Source organism: Platalea leucorodia (genome assembly GCF_965183815.1).
Source record: "Platalea leucorodia genome assembly, chromosome: 1".
Taxonomy (NCBI): domain Eukaryota; kingdom Metazoa; phylum Chordata; class Aves; order Pelecaniformes; family Threskiornithidae; genus Platalea; species Platalea leucorodia.
Window position 1 is genome coordinate 82752759 of NC_138823.1, and position 19199 is coordinate 82771957.

General features: G+C 41.1%; 1 protein-coding gene across 1 annotated transcript in view; it reads right to left on the reverse strand.

Annotated features, from left to right (window-relative positions):
* Positions 1-19199, reverse strand: part of MYO10 (myosin X) — a 172963-nt gene that overhangs the window by 63249 nt on the left and 90515 nt on the right. Inside the window, exons 4-15 of the mRNA XM_082323081.1 lie at positions 16533-16720; positions 9414-9548; positions 8298-8422; positions 7381-7394; positions 7172-7256; positions 6393-6496; positions 4084-4213; positions 3037-3155; positions 2135-2281; positions 1855-1955; positions 1556-1622; positions 95-187 (exon numbers count right to left, since the gene is read on the reverse strand). Coding sequence (XP_082179207.1) covers positions 95-187; positions 1556-1622; positions 1855-1955; positions 2135-2281; positions 3037-3155; positions 4084-4213; positions 6393-6496; positions 7172-7256; positions 7381-7394; positions 8298-8422; positions 9414-9548; positions 16533-16720 — 1308 coding nt within the window. The remainder of the gene's footprint in view (positions 1-94; positions 188-1555; positions 1623-1854; positions 1956-2134; positions 2282-3036; positions 3156-4083; positions 4214-6392; positions 6497-7171; positions 7257-7380; positions 7395-8297; positions 8423-9413; positions 9549-16532; positions 16721-19199) is intronic.

Consider the following 19199-nt stretch of genomic DNA (forward strand, 5'->3'; position numbering starts at 1 on the left):
CAACTATGCACCCATATATTTCTACATTAATTTCTACAGAAGCAAAGAGACCCTCCATAATTTGCAGAGAATACATGAGCAAAACGTCACATACAGCATGCTGGGTATTCAACTTCTCCAGCAAGGTGGAGTCAGTAGCTTGAGGAAAATGGCTCTCTTCATTGATGAGCGCCAGCAGGCCCAGTTTCTAGAACAGCAAGAACAGGCAGAAGATTAATTAGTGCACAGATGGACACAGACCTTGTCTCCAGTTTGGAAAAACCACAAAGTTCTTGAAGTTATTGTGTGCAGAGAGGTGCAAAACCACCTATATATGACTTAAAAACCCACTCTCGTAGAGGACTGCAATCCTGTTTTTCTGGCAACACTCCTTTTGAAACATATAGCATATGATCTGTGGGCAAAATAAAGAAAAAGAAGCTACTGAAGAAGCAACAGTTCTCCTGACGAAGGGAGTTTTTAGGTGCATACAATGAGATTGCCCCAGAATACATCCCCAGCCTCCAAGATCTCCAATGATCAGGAGTCCCTTAAATCTGAGAAGTTTGTGTAAACAGCCTTTCAAAAATTTTTCTTCCATAGAATTATCTACTTCCGTGTTGAACCAATGCAAACTTTTAGCACCCAGAGTGCCCAGGGGCACAGCAAAAGACACACAGTTTAACTACACAGTGTGAAATGCAACCTCCCTTTGCTTTGCATATGCTTCTGTGTAATTTCCTTTGATGTTCCCTACTTGTCATACTAGAAGAGGCTGTAAACAAAGCAAGCTACCCTGCAGTTAATGAATGTGTCCAGCAAGCTTCAGGTTGCTACAGCCTCTCAGAAAAACACGGTTCTCCAGGTGCACATTTTAATAAGCCACTTCCCATCGGCCCAGAGCAGCCCCTGACAAACCACACCGTCCTGACTGCAGTCACGTCCTGGCAGCTGGATCCCCTGCCTGCTGCCGTGAGCTTCTCTGGTCGTCTAAACTCACGCAGCCTCACACCCTGCTATGGAGATAAACTCACGCAGCCCACTAGTACTGCTGGCAGAAATGAACACGGATGAAACTATATATGGCTTTGCCATCCAAATTAGACCTCATCTGCCCGTCACCGCTAACGTTCCTACCAAAAACTCTTCAGAAACTTCATGTTCTTTTGCATCTTTCCTTAGTACAAATCAGAGCACAAACAAAATTATAGATGAAGCAAAAATTGGCAGGCAAAAAATGAAGATTACTCGCATCCCAGGAAAAGCCATTATGGGAGCAAGTCACTGTCATTCCTTCTTCCCACCCTTTCTATTCTTTTTAATCGTCTCCAAATGTTGCTTTTGTATACAATCATACACTGTTAAAATTTACTACAAGAAAAGATGCGTATATTGAGCTTACAATATAATGTAGAATACGTTCATGCATGAAAATTATTTGGTCAAAAGATCGCTATTTTAAACATGCAAGAGCCACCATTCTATTCACTTGTTCTTTGTGCTAGCAAGTGTTTTAAAAACCTATTACCTCAAAACAAAAACTAGAAATAGGTACTGGTATCAAATTTTTTATTACCTTTTCAATAAGATCCAAGCACTCTCCATTGTCTGTCCAGTCAATATCTTCCCAAACTAGTCCTTCCCTAAGGAAAATAAGGAGGGCCATTTTATTGACAACTACAAACAAAAGATTTTAAATACAGAAATAGGAGGAGCTGATGCATTTGTCTTGCAAAATACAGCAAAATCAGCTTGTTTTAAAAAATGCACAGCCCCAGACTAGATTTTCAAAGGAAGCAAGGTAGCTGGGAAGCCAGATTTCAAGTGAACACTGATATTTTCAAAATTCTTTCACATTTCATCTATATCTCTTACCTGCTGTATTCCAGTTGCTCCAAGGAAAAGATGTGCTTGTTGAAATACTCCTGAAGCTTTTCATTTGCATAGTTAATATTGAACTGCTCAAAACGGTTTACCTAAAGAGACAAGAAGTCTTCAAAAATGCATACGCTCCAAGCATTTTAATTTGCAAACAAGGAACTGGTTTAAGTCGTAACATGTTTAATAATCAAGTTCCAGTGAAGATGACAAAGATATGTAGAACAATGAAGCATAAATATCAGACAATCCATCTGAACAATATTTTAAAACCTACCTCAAAGTTTTCAAATCCAAATATGTCCAAAATTCCAATGGACTTGAAGTCTTCCTTGCTTCTGATTCTGCTGTTGATTTTCTTAATGACCCATGCAAAACACTGAGAATAAAGTGCCATAGCCATAGAATCTCTGCTGTCTATTGCCTGCATTAAAGAAGGAACGCACAACTCATCAATCACCCCTGTGACACTGAACTTACCAAACTTTGCTGGTCAGCGTCCCTTGCACAGCATATAGCAAGGTGTAATGCAAGCAGGTTTGTATTATTATGCAGGTTTGTATATTATGTACCTTGACAGCGATTGTATTAACAGTTACAGAGAGTCCCAGTTTAAGCTTTAACAATGTAAGTTATAACAGCTGTACACCTATGTGGCTTTAAAATTACATTTCAAAATGAAAACATTTGAAAATTAGGAAAGTGTTATAAACTTAAGGCGTGGAGGAAGAAAAGAGAAGGGTAGGAAATAACACCTTAATTTACCCCTTTCTAGAGGTAAGCATAATGTTATGTATACCTTTTTCTAACCCCCTTCTTGTAAATAATAAAATTATTTTTGCTGAAAGTTTTCAAAAACACACACCTGACACAAATGTCCATAATGAAAAATATCAGCCTACATGATCAGAATTTGGAAAAAAAAGGTAAGCAATCAGGCTTAATAAGAATAACAAGATCCAGGCTACAAGCCCTGGCCAGAATGATAGGATGCGATACACAGAAATTTCTAGAAGTCTAATTATACCCTTTCGAGAAAAATATGTAGTATTTTTGATAGCAACTCTGATGCATGATCTAAACTTCTGTTCCTGAGCAACCAATAACTTCACTGGACTCAAAGTCCGAGCCATATATTTAACAGACCCTAAAAACGTGTCAAAACGGAGATGCCTTTACCTGTTGTATACTAAGAGGTGTTAGGATTTCTTCTCCCCTGAGTATCATTGACCTCTGTGTCAACGCTTCAGTTAGCTGTGTGGAGTCCAGCCCCAGTAGTTCAGCAGATCTACCCAGAGCTGGTAGAAGAAAGAGGCAAATACAAATATGTCCTTAAACGTATAAGGCTATGAAATGAATTATTATTATTATTAACACCATTTAAGATGCTTCTAAAATGATGGGGACTGGAGATAGAAACACAACTAGAAAATCTAGGATATGTTTTTGCTGCTCGTGAAAAGGCATAGTATCATAAATACGCACAACTGAAGGAATTTAGCAGTAGAAATTCATAACAAGTAAGTCACAAATATTTATTTTCCTCTTAATGTTAGATGTCAAGGATTCAAACAGTCTACTGCTTACACTAACATACTTTTCCAGATACAAACAGTAATTCACTCTTTGTCCACATGAATGCATTTCAGCTTCCCTCGGGATGATGAGGATAAAGAGAACCAGTGAAATTTTTTTTGCATGCATAATTTAATTTGCAATTTTGCTGTAATGTGGTATATAAAGCAGTATGTAATGCTACTCTTTATTGCCATATTTGAGCAAACATTTAAAATGCTCACCAGCCCAATCTTTAGACATACCAGCACATACTTTCGGATTTGTAACTGAGGTATTGAAAGCTCTAGCAAAAGATACCTTCAGTGGAGATGTCTGTGAAGGAACATACTTAAGCACTTATGTTTTATCAGCTTGAGAATATTTCAAAGAAGGAATTAGATTAAAATGGAATTTCACTACTATTGATGGAATAAATATGTGCCCAAGGTCTTCCCTAATTCAGACCTAGCATCCAGCAGCAAACTAATTTTACTTATCTGTCAAAAAAAAAAAACCCAAATAATATTTTAATCAACATTTACAGATGCTAAAAAGCAGTAAGACTCTTTTACTGTTTGTCCTTGCTATGGTCAGATATACTAGCAATGAATATACCTTTCACAACCTCAAGAAACATTTACATACTACAAGGAAGCACAGCCTTCTCACCTGTTTTAAAGGACACCTGTGCCCCACCAGCAGTGATGAACTCGACATTTCCTAGATGCAAAATGCCAGCCAACAGCCTCAAAACTTCTCGCACCTCCTCCTTGCTGAACTGCATCACTTCCATTGCAGTCTGGAATGACATGTGAGCTTCCTCAATAACATGCACACTGACTCAAAAATGGGGACAAGGACAAACCCACCAACTGTGTTGTCAGGCCTTAGAAAGGCAAGTCAGGACCAACAGAGGGCTGGCAGGAGGTAATGCCTTTGGTATCATCCCAAATTGAGTACACCGTAATACAGCACGGGGACAACTTGGAACATGCAAGTATCACTCTGGTTATAAGAAATCTCCTTTTCCTGCTGTAAGGATCCTGTAATTCGCTTTGGAATTCTTCTGTATAAACATTGAAATGCCCTACTGAGTTATGCATCAGATGCAATTTCACTAATTTGTATGAGTAACTGATAACCTCTTCTGTGTTTTTGCTGAATTTTGCCAGTTAGCCTTATAGGTAAAACAAGGCATGGGGGAGGAAACACTGCAACAGGTAAGATTTGCTCATTTGTTGTCTCAGCCATGGAGAATCCAGAGGAGGCCTTCTGAAGCATATTCTGGGCAAATTGCGAAGACCAAACACACATCTTACCAGTGCGGTCTGACATCTTACAGCAAAACTGAGCAAGAAAAAGAGTTGTATATAAAATGTGTTGAATTTATGAATAACCACTATGGCAATGATCAAGGCTCAACTATGTAACAAGGAGAACGGCAAAGCCCTATCTAAAGAAACATTAAAACAGGAAGAGGAACATACACCTTTCTCTGACGTAGACGGGGTAAGTAATTGTATGCCCCTGGAAATCACGAGAATTTCCCAAATTTGGGTCTAATATGAGCCTGTCTGAGACCAGACCACAGTTTTATACCCTTACAGCTAGATTCATCACGTTATGGTCACTGCAGGTGCCTGACAGATGACACAGGACACATTTTATCTTTCATAAATCATCAGTTACAAATGGAAAAGCCTCAGACTCATCCCACAATTAGAAGTAGAGAAGAGATAAAGGTTGAAGGTGTATTTTGTATAGAAGACCTTTCACAACAGAAAGGCATCAGCACTGCGAGTTTGTCTCCATGCTCACCATGCAGTTCCTCCCTGTTTCCCACAGAAGTTTCACTTAAGCAAAATTTCCGGCACTTAAACCACAATAAAAATAGGAAAAGGGATGACTATAATAGGAAAAGACAGGCGAGGGTGAACTGCGGGGTTTCTGCCTGCCTCCTGCCGTGGGCCCGCAGCCTGGCAGCCTCAGCCCCTGCTCCTGCTTCAAGCCTGCCCACACTGCAGGCAACACGCAAGTGTCACCTGCCCAGCTGATTTCATGCTCTGCCTACCCTGGGATGATTAGCACAAATTAAATGTCAGGCTAATCAGCTTAAGCCATGTGACTATAACATAGATAACTCATTAACTTTTCCAACACCCCTCCTCTCCCACCATCCTATAGATGAGGATGTTTTGCACTAAAAAGAACTGCTGCATCCGCTATGCGTTAACTTGTCAATTTGGCAAAGAGATTAACATGGCTAAGCAAAAACATTTTGGTGAAGGGCATAAAAACCATTATTTTAACTGATTTTTAAAATCTAACACATATCACCTCAGTGATATAGCAAGCAATTAGCAATTATTCTAACAGTCAGTATAGACTAATTGCTGTAGCTAAGTGGGGTGGGTATAAGACATAAAGCCATTCAGAGAAAGACTCCATCAGGACCTGGTTTTTAATCTGTGTTTACAGTTTCTTCAACTCTATTGTCTAAGTTACTCCATACAACTGGATTTCCCAGCTGCAACTTAGAGAGTCACAGAAGCCCAGCTGCTTCGCTCCCCACGTGCTGCACTGTGGACTTGACCCAGTAGATGCTACATGATCTGGCCAAAGCTTTAGGATGGAAAAACAGTGGAAGCAGACATACCTGTAATATAAAACAATGTAGGCAAGGGCAAAGGCACGTAAATGCCTTACTGTCTTCCTAACTGATACTCTTTGTATTTCAAACCTTAAACTTTTCACTAAATTATAGCACGCTTTGAAATGATAGAGTAAAAATCAAGTATTGGTAAGGAAGGTAAAGAAAATGTAGATAAGCTTAGTTCTTCTGAGAGCTGCACATAGAGGCAGAAGGGCAGAGAGCGCAGGTAAGCACAAGAAGGCTTTGTCCCCTGCTCTCTCAATGGGCCCTAGGCACCTGCACCTCCAGCATTTTTAAAGCATAAAGAACTAGGGGAACAACTCACAATGACTTCCTTGAAAGAATCCTTGTCATTGATTGTCTTATCCGCTATACATCCAGACTGATTCAGGTAGTGGTAGTTCTCCGGTAGAGATAAGTAAAAAGCATCTAATGAGGAGAGAAAAGAGGACGACTGAAAAAAAAAATCCCAAAACAAAAGCACTCCACAAATTACTATGACAGAGTTAAATAGTTCACAATTCATTTGCTTAGAAATCATGATGATACACAAAACAAAGTTTAATATTAAAATCAGATATGGGGTTTTATTTTGCTGTTTTTTTCTTTTCTTTAGCTGCACAATGGAGTTAACTCTACTTTTTTAGCGTGCAAAGACAGCAGGCCCAAAGGGAGATGCTGAGACAGCTTTAGGCAATTTTGCACATATACAAATGCAATTTCTTTTTCTCAGTGTATTTATTCTTTATGAGAGAGGATTAGAGGAACCAGAATTATTTCTCGTTGTTGCTGGGGAGTTATTTAGTACCAGCAAAAATATTCAACTTGAACAAAATGAAGCATGTTTGTCCTCAAGTAATTTTCCCAGGGCCACAACAGAAGCTTGGAGAAAAATTACCGGCAGCTCGGTGACATTCTTCAACGGAGCAGGTTGCTTTATCAAGCTGAGCTCAAATTCACACTCCTTGAATCCCAGCTGAATAAATAACCTATCTCTCTGCTTGGGTTAGCGGGTTTCTGCAGCTAAATTCTCTGCTGCTGCCACCATGGCTGAGTGCTAGCAGAGAGCCACTACAGTTTTGTGACTTGTGCTTTGCCACTCACCTTTCTCTCTCTCTTCTATCCCTGCCAGCAGAGCATAGAATATATGATAATTCCTTTCCCCGGGGTTTTGTCTTACTACACGATTCTGTCAAAGTAAAAAATAGTTTCCATTTAAGCAATCATTTTTCAGGAGAATTTTTTTATCCACAGTTTCAAAGAAAATATTAAATCAAACAAAATTAACTGAGCAAAAGCAAACATCAACTTACTTTTTCCAATAAATCTATAGCCAGGAAGAAAAACTTCAGTCAAGGAATAAAGTAAAAAGCAATTAATGCACAATCTATTTATAATCTTCCTTAATTCTTTCATTTGAGACAACCAGAAGAGCATCATGGTCTTTTCGTATAACATGCCTACTGCCATAACAAGATGAATAAAGTGGCAACAATGATAATATTGCAGCAGTGCTAATACCAATGTGTTCCCACACCTTCTTCTCCTCCACCCCATCAAAACTGGACTTCTCATGTTCTGGATTTTAAACGGCATCTGCTTTCCTTTACTTTTCCCTAAAGCTTGAGAACAGCTTTAAGGATTAAATTTGTCCCACTGCAAAAGCAGCTTATGTTCAAAACACTAGGTAGGATCACCTTGGTATATTCCTTATCCCCATACCTCTGGTGCTCTTGTAGAGCTGGCTCACAGTCCAATTTTGCCAAACGCAGGACAAATCCAAGGATTTGCCCCGTCCATGCTCACGCTGCAGAAATTCAGCAGCTCCGCTCTTTCAAGTACTTTTCCAGAACTAAGCAGCTGATCTTTAGATATAATAAATGAGGGAAATAGCTGACAGCTGAAGTTATCCCCAAAACTCAGGCTGGTTTAGCTCACTACGTAGGAACATGCACATGAGCCACGCTAGCAGTAGCAATACAAAATCCTGGTCCTCTGAGAGTATATACCTCCCACCCCGCCACAAATGCATGTGTGCGTGTGCACAAATATATGCAGAATTTGTTGTTACTGCTTCCCTTTCCCACCCACATCAGCTCAATTTAATTGTGTATGTTTCAGGATGGGGTGAAAGGACAGACAAGGTTGAGCCAGTTCTCTCTCAGCCCTCCACAGAGCAGGTACGCGGGGGCTGCCCACAAACAGGGGTAAAATTACCAAATGAGGATACAATCTATAATTCTTCCTCCCTGAATGTTTCCTTTCTGACAGATGTTCAGCTGAATAAACTTCCCAAAGCGACTTGAGTTGTTGTTGTAAACAGTCTTCGCATTGCCAAAAGCTTCCATAATTGGGCTGTGAAAATACAGAAGAACGACCAGAGCGTTAACGTGTGACCAGCATGCCAACAGTTTCACATGGGACTGGTGAAATGAATAGCACTCTGAAAAGCTTGCTTCTGACACCCTCCTCAGCCAATGCCTACATCCTCAGTGTTATCCTCAATTTATTAACAACAGGCATCTCAATTTTCTATCAAAAGGTGCAAGTATTCAAGCAACAGGAAGATTAATCGTACTAAACTACTCTGCAGCTTAATCTGTAACGGCTCAAAAGATGCACGCAATTCTCATTGCAGTACTCAAATTATAGAAATAAGAAATCTCAGCACATGCAAATTGCTAGACAGATGTAGGGAAAATAGTCCTTGTCCTAAGGCGATGAAAAAAATAATTACATCAAGCTACAGCAGGTAAAACAGAGATGAAGAATGATAAACAAAAGTAATAACATCTCAAATTGTCTTTGTTTTTAAACAGTTTAGAACCATGTGTTACTTCATTTGAACATTGAGATTTTTTTTTTTTGCTTGCGTAGAGTGTGCCTAATTTATCTGATGCAGTGACTCACCTGTCTTATCAGTTCTCCTTATCCTCACTTTCCTCAGCATGCTTTTACCACTTGCACACTTTATCCTTACCACGCTCTATCTTGTTCTACCTTATCCTCAGGCTATACAAACCAAACCAATGGTTTCTCCCTCCCATCACCCATTTTCCTCACTCTGATTATCTGAATTCAGCCCCAAACAAAAATGAAAGCCACCACTAAAGCATCGTCCATCGCAAAACTCTGCATCTTTTTGCTTCATTAAGATATCCCACTGTGCTCACAACTCTCTAGAGCAGCCAGGTAATTTTGTTTAATGGAAAATTTCCTCCTTTCCAATATTCATTTTATTGTTCAGTAAACACACCCAGACCTTTAATTACATTCCAAGCTCTTATTTCAATGACAAGGCTTATGTCTTCTGGAAAAAATACCCGTGTACTGAAAGATCTAATACCTGCTCTCAAGAATAGCTTGCTCCACACAGGAGGTCTTCTCTCTGCAGGAAAGCTCCAGCGAATGTTGGCTCATTGCAGACAAGAACTTGAGAATCAGCTTAGTGCTTTCTGTCTTACCAGCACCACTTTCGCCACTGAAAGAAGAAGAGAAGGAAAGCATTTGCACAGTTCCAGCTGCCAGGCGAAAAGCCCTCTGTCTGGCCAGCCCTCCAAACTCTAAATTACTGGCGGTCAGGAAGACCGGGGTGATTAGAAATGATACTGAAATGGCAGCAGGATATGCCTTTAAGCTTGCTGAATATGACATTCAACACAAAATACAAGCTATCTTTAGATTTCATACCACTGTTCAGACAGCATTTCAAGGCATTGATTGTGTAAGGATGTAGAGAACACCTATGAGGCAACTAAGATCTCCCTGAATACAAAAAACTACCCAACAATTCTGAACAAGGTGGAAAAACAGTTAGAACAAAGGCATGGCAACGGTCGGGGAGAAAGTCCAGAATATGAATTAAGCTGGGAAATTTTGGGATTATATTACAGCAGTCTTGCTAAGGAGGGAGCCCTGCTGTGAAAAGGAGGAGGTTAGGGACACCAATGTGTGTTATAACACATAAAGGCTACCAGTATAATTAATACTGATATTCTTACTGAGCTACATATTCTTTAAACAAACTTTTTATATTCCCATCCAAATAAACCAGATTCATGAGTTCAAAATATACAATTTTCATCTCACATCACCATCAGAGAACTAAAACCTCTCATCTTCACCCACAGCAGAACAAAGCTATTTGATAATGCTGAATTGATATTTTAAAAACAAACTGTTAATAAGCAATCATGCTGATACAAACAGAAGGCAATATACTCAATTTCTCTTCTCTTCAAAACTAACGCTCCAAAAAAGGAGGGTATAAAAAATGATATTTCCCCAATATCATTTCCTTTCAAATATGTAGCCTTATAATCAAAAACACACCGTGAGCCATTAAGAAACGTAACTTGTGGTTAAAGTTTGTCTAGTTTGCTTACTTTCCATCTGCAGTCATAGCATTATATCCTAAGCTGCAGCCTAATTCCTAGTTTTCCTAATTAAGCTGTGCCTAATTCCAGTTTACTCCCAATGAAAGGAGGTACGTTTTGGTGTTATCCTACCCTTTTCATTGTAGAAAGCGTGAGTTTTGTCACTGACTTTGATGGAGCACAACTGGGCATGTGGAGCAAGCTTAGTTTATTCGACAGTCTTTTATTGTGCCGCTGCTGAGTGGTGACCCTGGTGATTTTAGGTTACAGCAAAGTACAATGATGCTTTCTAGTAAGAATCAAAGAAGAAAGGTACAGCCCAAGAAAGCGGCATGGAATTTTGCTGCAAATGAATGCCAACAATTATAAAAATAATCAGGGAAGAGGCATTCAGAAAACATAATGAGACACAGAGTTTTGTAGCTGAGATTTAAGTGCTTCCCAAGAAGAATCGGAGAGTCTTTAAAATGTTTCATAAAACTTCATACAAGATATGCTACCTGCTGATATGTTCCAGCAAGTGTGATTCATCCATCATACCATCGCAAACACATTCTGTAGTATTTTTCATTTAGTTTTACCCTTGATGTCTGGCCTTTTCGGTGTTCATTCCCTTTCTCTTTGCAGGCCCTCACCCACTCATGCTCCTTTGCCAACAAAGCAAATATTTAATATTCCCTGTATTTAATACTGGCTCCTCGTACACTAAAGAACTAGCAAAACATTTCTACTGCTACTTTTGAAAGAGCTTCACAAACCCTTGTGTTATCCTTGCCTAGTGCAAAAAATCATTGAGTGATACAGACCTCTTCCTGCCTAAACTCTCACCCTCTGAGCAGTGTATAGCTCAACAGCAGGGACATGGGTGCCAAGGAGAACGCCAGCTCTTTCACTGACACCATCCTTCCCCTCTGCCGCCGCCCTCTGTCCCACGGTCTGGAGCATCTGTACTTCTACGGAAGCTGAGAGCTACCCCCCCATAATCAAGAGCAATTCTACAAGTAAGATATTCGAAGCTGATGGAAAAATATTTCCTGTGCCCATCTCTGGTACAGTTGGTATTATACACAATTGTATGTTCTTGATTTTTTCTTAGAACAGGAGCAGCTCAGAACTGGGTCAGGCCAAAGATCTACCTGCCCAGTGTCCCGTCTCTGACAGTCGCCAAATGGAGATGGCCAGGGAAGACACGTGATACTCCCCATCTCTGTTCTTCCAGCTTCCAGTTATTTGCTGTTCAGAGGGTTCCTGATCTAAACCTGGTTTCTATGTGTCTTGTAACCCTTGACGGGTTTATCTTCCATGAGTTTCTAGCCGTGCTCCCTTAAAAAGCATATGAACAGGTCTTGTCATTTCAGATCTGCCTCCTGTTAGCTTCATTGGATGCCCCCTAGTTCATGTATGGGAAGGAGAAACCAACACCTCATCCCAGCGCTCCCTCTCTCTGCTGCGCATGACTTCATGGATAGCCTCCCCCGTTCAAGTTGCCCGTCTCTGTTAGCCATTCCCACATATGGAGCCATGCTATACTTTTGATCACTCCTTTTTTTTCTCCTCTGAACCACCTCCAGTTCCACAAAGTCCTCCTGGATATCAAGCAAGGGGGAAAAATACTCATGCAAAATAGTCCAGATATGAGCAAAGGATGGACTTACTCTATGTTCTCTATTCATTCACTAGTAACTGCTCTATTCTATTTAGTTTTACAACTACTATTGAGCACTGAGAGGATGGGTTCCTGGAGCCCTCTGGCATGACAGTAAGATCTCACCCCTGCATGGTGTTACTCAGCTCAGGACTCATAATTTTATGTGCATCAAGTTGGCTCTGCATTTTTCCTTTACAAAATGCTTTATAAAAGACAGTTGTTATTAATGAGATGACAATCAAGAACATGCATGCTAAACTTTAAAGTTGTTTATTCAGCCCTACAGTACACACACTAATGGTAGGTTAAGTGAGATCAATCTTTCAGACTCCTTAGAAAGCCTACGCTTAAAAGAAGCTGCCAAGGTCAATAAAAGGGTGAATTTTTTTAGTGCACAGCCAACCTTTCCAGCAACCTTTCCACCCCATGAGTTTAAGTGCCCAGCTCATTCCACATCACTACATTCAGTATTGTGAATATATTAAGTGTGACAGCAACCCACAAGGCCCCCACTTAGGAGCTCTTTAGACTTTCTCCATGACTTGTTCTATGCATGGCATCTCGCTAAGGGCACAGCAGCCCGGACTCCAGACTGCTGCAGTGGAAAAAAGGGTCACTGAGAGAGACTCCTCATTCTGAAGGATGTAACGCGAGTGAGGCGGTATCAACACTACTCTAAATCACTTCTCAGTTCTGTCTGCTGGCTTTAAAACCCCAAAGAGTCATATACACAGACAAAATAGGCTTCTTCAGCAAATATAGTTCTTAGACACACATGAATTTTGATGTGTCAGTCTCATAAGAACGTCTTCCCATCACAAGTCTGGGTCTCATCCAAAGAGTACTTTGGTTCACGTTGATTTTCAAGCTGAACAACAACAAAAATGTCAGGCCATCATATGATGAGAGAGAGAACAAACTGGTGTCAGACTGTGATTTACCACTCACAGCACTGACTTGAATGTAATTCAAGGTGACTGTTGCTGCTCCTTCAACTGCTCTACACTTCTTTTTGAGTACTTTAAAGTGGATCAGCTGCTATTGTATCTGAGAGAAGAGCATGTGTTTGCTTGTGCACGGACTAGACCACCTTAAACAGAGCAGCAACAAAAAAAACGCCTAAAGATATTTTCCTATTCTTACAATAAAGGGATGGAGGTTTGAACTTGATCCCAACTTCCAAACATCAGCTAATCATGAGGGAACTCAGTCCCTTCCCTACATCAGGACAAGCTGTTCGGCTGTTACTTGACTGAGATGGACTCCCTTCATGCTCCTGCCACAGCACCCAGCTGAAAAATTAGATGTGATTTTTTTTTTTTTTTTTTAACATGTCTGTTGTAGCATCAAATTTAACTGTTGTGGGCTTTTTTTTTTTTTTTTTTTTTTTTCTGTTTTAAATGAAACTGGACTCTGCAGTAAGGTTCAGATCAACACAAAACCAAGCATTCGTTGACGTAGACATTTTTGTCTACATGAAAACTCTAGTTCAATAGCCAGATAAGCAATTTTTAGCCTTGGAGAGTGAAAATACCATTTCACAACTGTGTAAATATTCTAATGCACAGGTTGTGTGTAGCTTCTTCAGTGTGCCATTTTCTTGACATTTTAGTCTGCTAAGTCATTTTTATGCAGCATTATCATGAATTAAAATAAGCCTGTGTAACACAGACTGATAAATAAGCATCTTCAGATGACTCCATTTAATATCCTCTCTTCTGTATTTCTTTCCTTTTCACCTCTGGTCTGGGTGGTTATGGAAAAGTTGTCTCGCATTTATATTACATTTTGAGTCACTACTGATGACAGCTTTTAATTCAGGTTCTTGCCTTAACCCTCTCATCTTACCCCACCCAGACAAATATCCCAAGCTTTTCAAAACAGCAGAAGCTTTGTCACAGGTTTTTCAACCCGAGGCCTCAAGAAAGCAGCTCCAAAACAAAGCTGAACTAATTCTGGATGCCAGCAGGGGGCACTTCAAGTCCAGAGGATCATAAGAAAGCGGTCGGTACCGTATTTCATGGGGCTGTCACAACTTGCTACCGAGTTTTTAGACCCCAAAGTCAGGAGCAGTTGAAGAGCTGATATCAGAATGTGAAGCCTACATGAACAATTCACTCATTTTAAATGGATGTAACTGTGTATTGTGTTTTTGTGAAGGAATAAAATTTTCCTTTTTATCATCTCTTACATTAAATACAAGACCAGAATATTTGCCTGAATTCAGACATTACAGAGGTCCACTTGACCATTTTTTTTCAAATGCCAGTAGTAACCAAGAAAGCCTGACAGTGTCCTGTTGCAACATCTAATTCTAAGCCAGTAAAAGATGCAGGAATGACCAGGATGCTGAAGATGACGAGCACACTGTTATACCTCCACTTCTGAAGCCCAAACTAAGTATATGATCACAGGGACTTTTCTAAACCTCATGAGGGCCACTGAAAATCTTCAGTAATTTAAAAAAATCGTGCTCTGACTCCTTCACAGATACAACAGATAACAGTGTTTTAGCAAAGTAGATTTTACTTTTTATTTTTTGTCTTGAATTGCATGTTCCTTCAATTTCTGTAGAAACAATCTACCCTTATTAGGTTGTAGTACGGCTCTTGTCTGAAACACTGAATTTATACAAATCATTGTTTTAATCCATGACCACAGTAAACAATTTTAAAAGGAACCGCTAATGCAAAACTTCTCTGTATTATAGATTATCTGTACCAAGGCACACGGTTTACAGAGCAGGGACTGCTGGAGACTCCTCTCGAACATCAGAGACTTCTGCTTATGCCCTTTTTAGGACACAACCTGCTTCTCTCTTGGCAGCTTGTGGGGAACTGGAAGGAAAGGTAAAATACTTGGGCCAGTACAAAATGGCATTAACGAAAATAACAACGGCCACCTTCTAGGCACCAAAAATTAATTTGGCCCCCAAAATTTGGGTATGTGGGCTATTCACAAGTTATTACCTGACATTACACCATGAAATCATGATTCCAGGCTAGCTATTTTGCATGACAAAGATCTCTGTGCATTTCATTTTTTCTCGGAGTGACACCTGGACTCAGCTTTATATGTATAGCACTATGTATTAAATAAAAAATAAAAAAAAAAAGAAAAAGAAAAAGAAAAGGAAAAATACAGTTGAAGAAAGCTGAAAAACACACACAGCCCCCTCTGTCTTTGTGCCACTGCCAGGCAGGACCTGCCTAGAGGTGAGGGCAGGCAGGGACTGAGACCTGAGAGCTTGCAGAAAGTTGGAACCAGACCTAGGTGTGTTGCATCTGATCCACATTTCTAACAACAGCTTGGGTGCTGAACTACATGCGCTAAATCCTCCTCTTATCCAGGAAGCCTTGCAAACTGGCCTGTAATCTTAAATGCCAGTAGAAACTGCCTATTGCAAAAGCTGCTGCTCTCACTCTGCCTCATCTCCTCACTGCCCCATGGGCTGCTCCATGCCATGGTCCCGCGGCTGTCACAAGGGCTCCCGTGGAGATCAGGAGACAGACAAAATCATGTCATCCTGTGTCGGAAGAGCTCTCCGTATTTAACTTGTGCTGGTTGGCTGCAGGAAGATGAGAGCAAACAGGCTTAATCACAAAAAGGCGAGAGAGGAGAGGGAGGGGAAACACAAGCTCTCTCAGCCCCCCAAACATCACCCCCGCCCAGGAGACTGATGGCTGGTGCCACACTGCCATCACCACCGAGCTGCTGCTCCTAATCCGGCGGGCAAGGCTTCGGTTTTCCCTGTCCGCTGCAAGCCAACGCAGCTGAGCTGGCAGGCAGAGGAAAGGGAAAAGAGCTGGCTGCGTTTTTGGCTCCTCTGGAGCAAGAAGGAAGGAGGAGCTGAAAGCAGTGAAAAGCTATTGAAATGCCAACTGCTGTCAACGTACATTCAGCAGCAGCGAGATCTTGAATACCAGCGACACAGTGGATCAAATGGGAAGCTGTTAAATCACCATTAAATTAAAGCACAACGAGATTAAGTAAGGAAGATAAATCAGGCTGAAATGAGGAGGGTTTTCTCTTTTGCTATTGTTATTTATCGCATTTCTCAAGACTGATGGGTTATTTTTTCTTTTCCTCTAGATCTTTCAGGGTCTAGTGGTGACAAACTACTGAGCTGCACAAGGATGTTTAAACTGGTGGGGAAAGCATTTAGGGTAGAATCAGATGTGTGAGTAGCAAAAAACACACAAAAATACAATAGATTTTTTCACTAAATTAAACTGTAAGGTGCGTAAGAAAAATTAACATTTTGTTAGAGGTCCACAGAACAATACAGAGCAAGTTCAGAAATCTCTCCCAAAACTCTTGATGGTTTAAAAGCCTGCTTTCTTTGGGAGTTCTCCTCTCCACGTGGCCCAAATCTGTGTTCCTAAATCACCTCGAAAGGCTCACCAGCAGGGATAATCAAAGCAGCAGCAGCATCATTTACCTGATGAGGATACACTGGTTGTCATGGCGCTTCCAGAGGCAGCGGTAGCACTCGTTGGCCACAGCGAAGATATGAGGTGCAATCTCTCCCATGTGGTGCTTGCTGTATCGCTCCACGGCGGCGCAGTCGTACAGTCCCGCGATGCTCTTGTAAGGGTTCACAGAGGCAACGATCGAACCAATGTAGGTCTGCAAGCACACAGCCCCCCCCCCCCCCCCGAGTTGTTAGTACACACAGGGTGGAACAGATTAACACTTCCCAAATGAAAGACAACAAATACACATTTGCAAAAGCCTAGCAACCCTTTGGATAAAGGTGGCTAGTATTTTTCCCTGCTTTCTTCCTTTCATCAAAAGCAACAGAATGGCAAAAGTTGTTTCCACCTCCGTCGTGTTTTCATGCTTACTCCACCTACAGCACAGAGCTTCTTGGCTGCACGAATCCCTGCCTTAACACCACTTACAGCTGCACAGTAACGCCTACAAGCGCTGGTCTACAGCTGCTTCTCACACGTTCTTAGGGACTCACTGAACTTGCTAAAAACCTGACTGTGTCCCAAGTATTGGTGCAAGAGTCCATATTTCCATGTAGAGTATCCAAGTCCTTCTCTGCTACTTATTTTTAAAACAGAAGTATCAGACATTATGGTAGACACCAGCACCGTTATATGGTAGCAGGCCCTAAGAAAAACACATGAACTGGCAGATGTTCCCAAAACACTGCGTTTCTGCAGCTTAATTTATTACTAGTTTGATGCACAACAGCAGCTGACAAGGCATTTATTTCTATCCCATTGCAATTAGAGAGCACATCAGTTAAAACCACCCAGGTAGCAGCTTACACCCATTCCCATTGCCTTAACTCATTAGGCTGCGGTAACATGATCATTTGCAACAGTCTCTTCGCAATGCTGTTCATTTTCTCAGTCACCCTCTATTCACATCAATATATTTTTCAAATAAAATCAAATTAAGTGAGGTAGGAGGTAACATTAAGCATGTTATCTCCAGAATTTCCAGTACATTTCTGGGGCACGTGAAATTAATTGATATGTAATATGGTGTGTAGGGTGTTACCGCTGTGATACTAATTTCATTTTGTTAAGCACCCTTTCTGCGGTTACAGGCAGGAAGCTGACACCTGGCTTCAAGAGCCCTGCTGCGGACTTGCTAAGAGCCAGGCTGCAAAGCCTCCAGCCCTGTAACACGGTCCCCCTCTACAGACAGATGCTTCACCAGCAGTCAACCCTTTCATCGCCGACGGGAACCAGCTGTGAAGTTGACAGCAGGACTGGAGCTCTCTTCACCTCCGCAGCACCCTACCCAGAAAGGGCTGGGTAAGGGGAGCAGCACCTTGCACGCCACAGAAACGCAGCCCCACGTGCCCCTCCTGCAGCCGCCCCCGTCTCCGGCAAGCCACCGTGGGGGCGCTCACTGAGACCCAGGGACCATCAGCTCCCCCACGTTTTCCCTTCCTCTCTGTCACTCTCTTCCACAGCACTTACATTCCACATCTACCTGCCTCCCTCTTCTTCTCCTTAATTAACAAGTAATTATCGCTGTGTAGCAGCTCTCCTTTCTCACTGTTACCCTGCTGTCACATTCCCCGTAATCCACCTGTTCGTCCTCCATCGGACGCAACACAAGTAGCAGCTTTGAGCTTTTGCTAAGGGGACTACAGCAGCGTCCTTGAAATTATGACAATTTTATTAGCTGCGAGGGGAATATTCCTCCTCACTGTAACTCAAGTACCTTTTACAGAGCTATGAACTTTCAATGTGTGTGTTTTATAAAAAAAAAACAACCATGCTGTGCAATAGCTCAGAAGGTTCCATCTAGAGGAAAGATACGATTTCAACACAAGATCATATCGCAGGGCAATTACAGCACTGAGACAACAGCTTAATTTCCTGGGATCATCCCCTCTTGGGTTCTTAAATAACTAACGAAGAAGTGTTCAAGAACAAAATTCCTCAGTTTGATAAGTATTTCAGCACAGATTGCATGGGCAAAATTTGAAGAGATTTTTTTTTTTTTTTAAATTGCATGAATACAGTGCAAGTGTGACCAATAAAACAGACTGCTACAGATCTTCCTCTTTACCTTATTAAAGGCTGACTAAAGTCTTACTAAAATGTAGGAAAGGTAACTTGAGGCACGCCATCACAACAGATGCCATAGCAAAGAAGCAAATAAAAAAATCCCCACGAAACATGATACCATCTAACTTTAAGCATCCACTCTATAGCTTCTGTGTGATCAAGTACCTGACAGAACATCACCACCACGCTCCCAGATCTTGCTTGATAAAGCACTGGCAAAACTGCACCGCCACTGGCTACAGCGTGACTTTTCTTGCTTCTCCTGTTTCAAAAGGTAAATATCATAAGAGGCGACAGCAGCCCACTTCTGCACAGACTTGCTTAACACGAGGCAGTCTTTCACATGGCTTAAGCATAACTTTTTAAAAATAAACACTTCCAAATATTAGTCATTACTGCGAATAAGAGAAGTTTTTTATTAAATAAAGTCAGCTGGCTTCATTGCCTCGTAATTCAGGTAAGGTATCATAGAGAAACAGGTAGTGTATTATGGCAATAACAGAACCCTGGTGAATAGCAAAAACAATATTGATGAAAACAATTCCTAAATCACCTCATGGACTAAT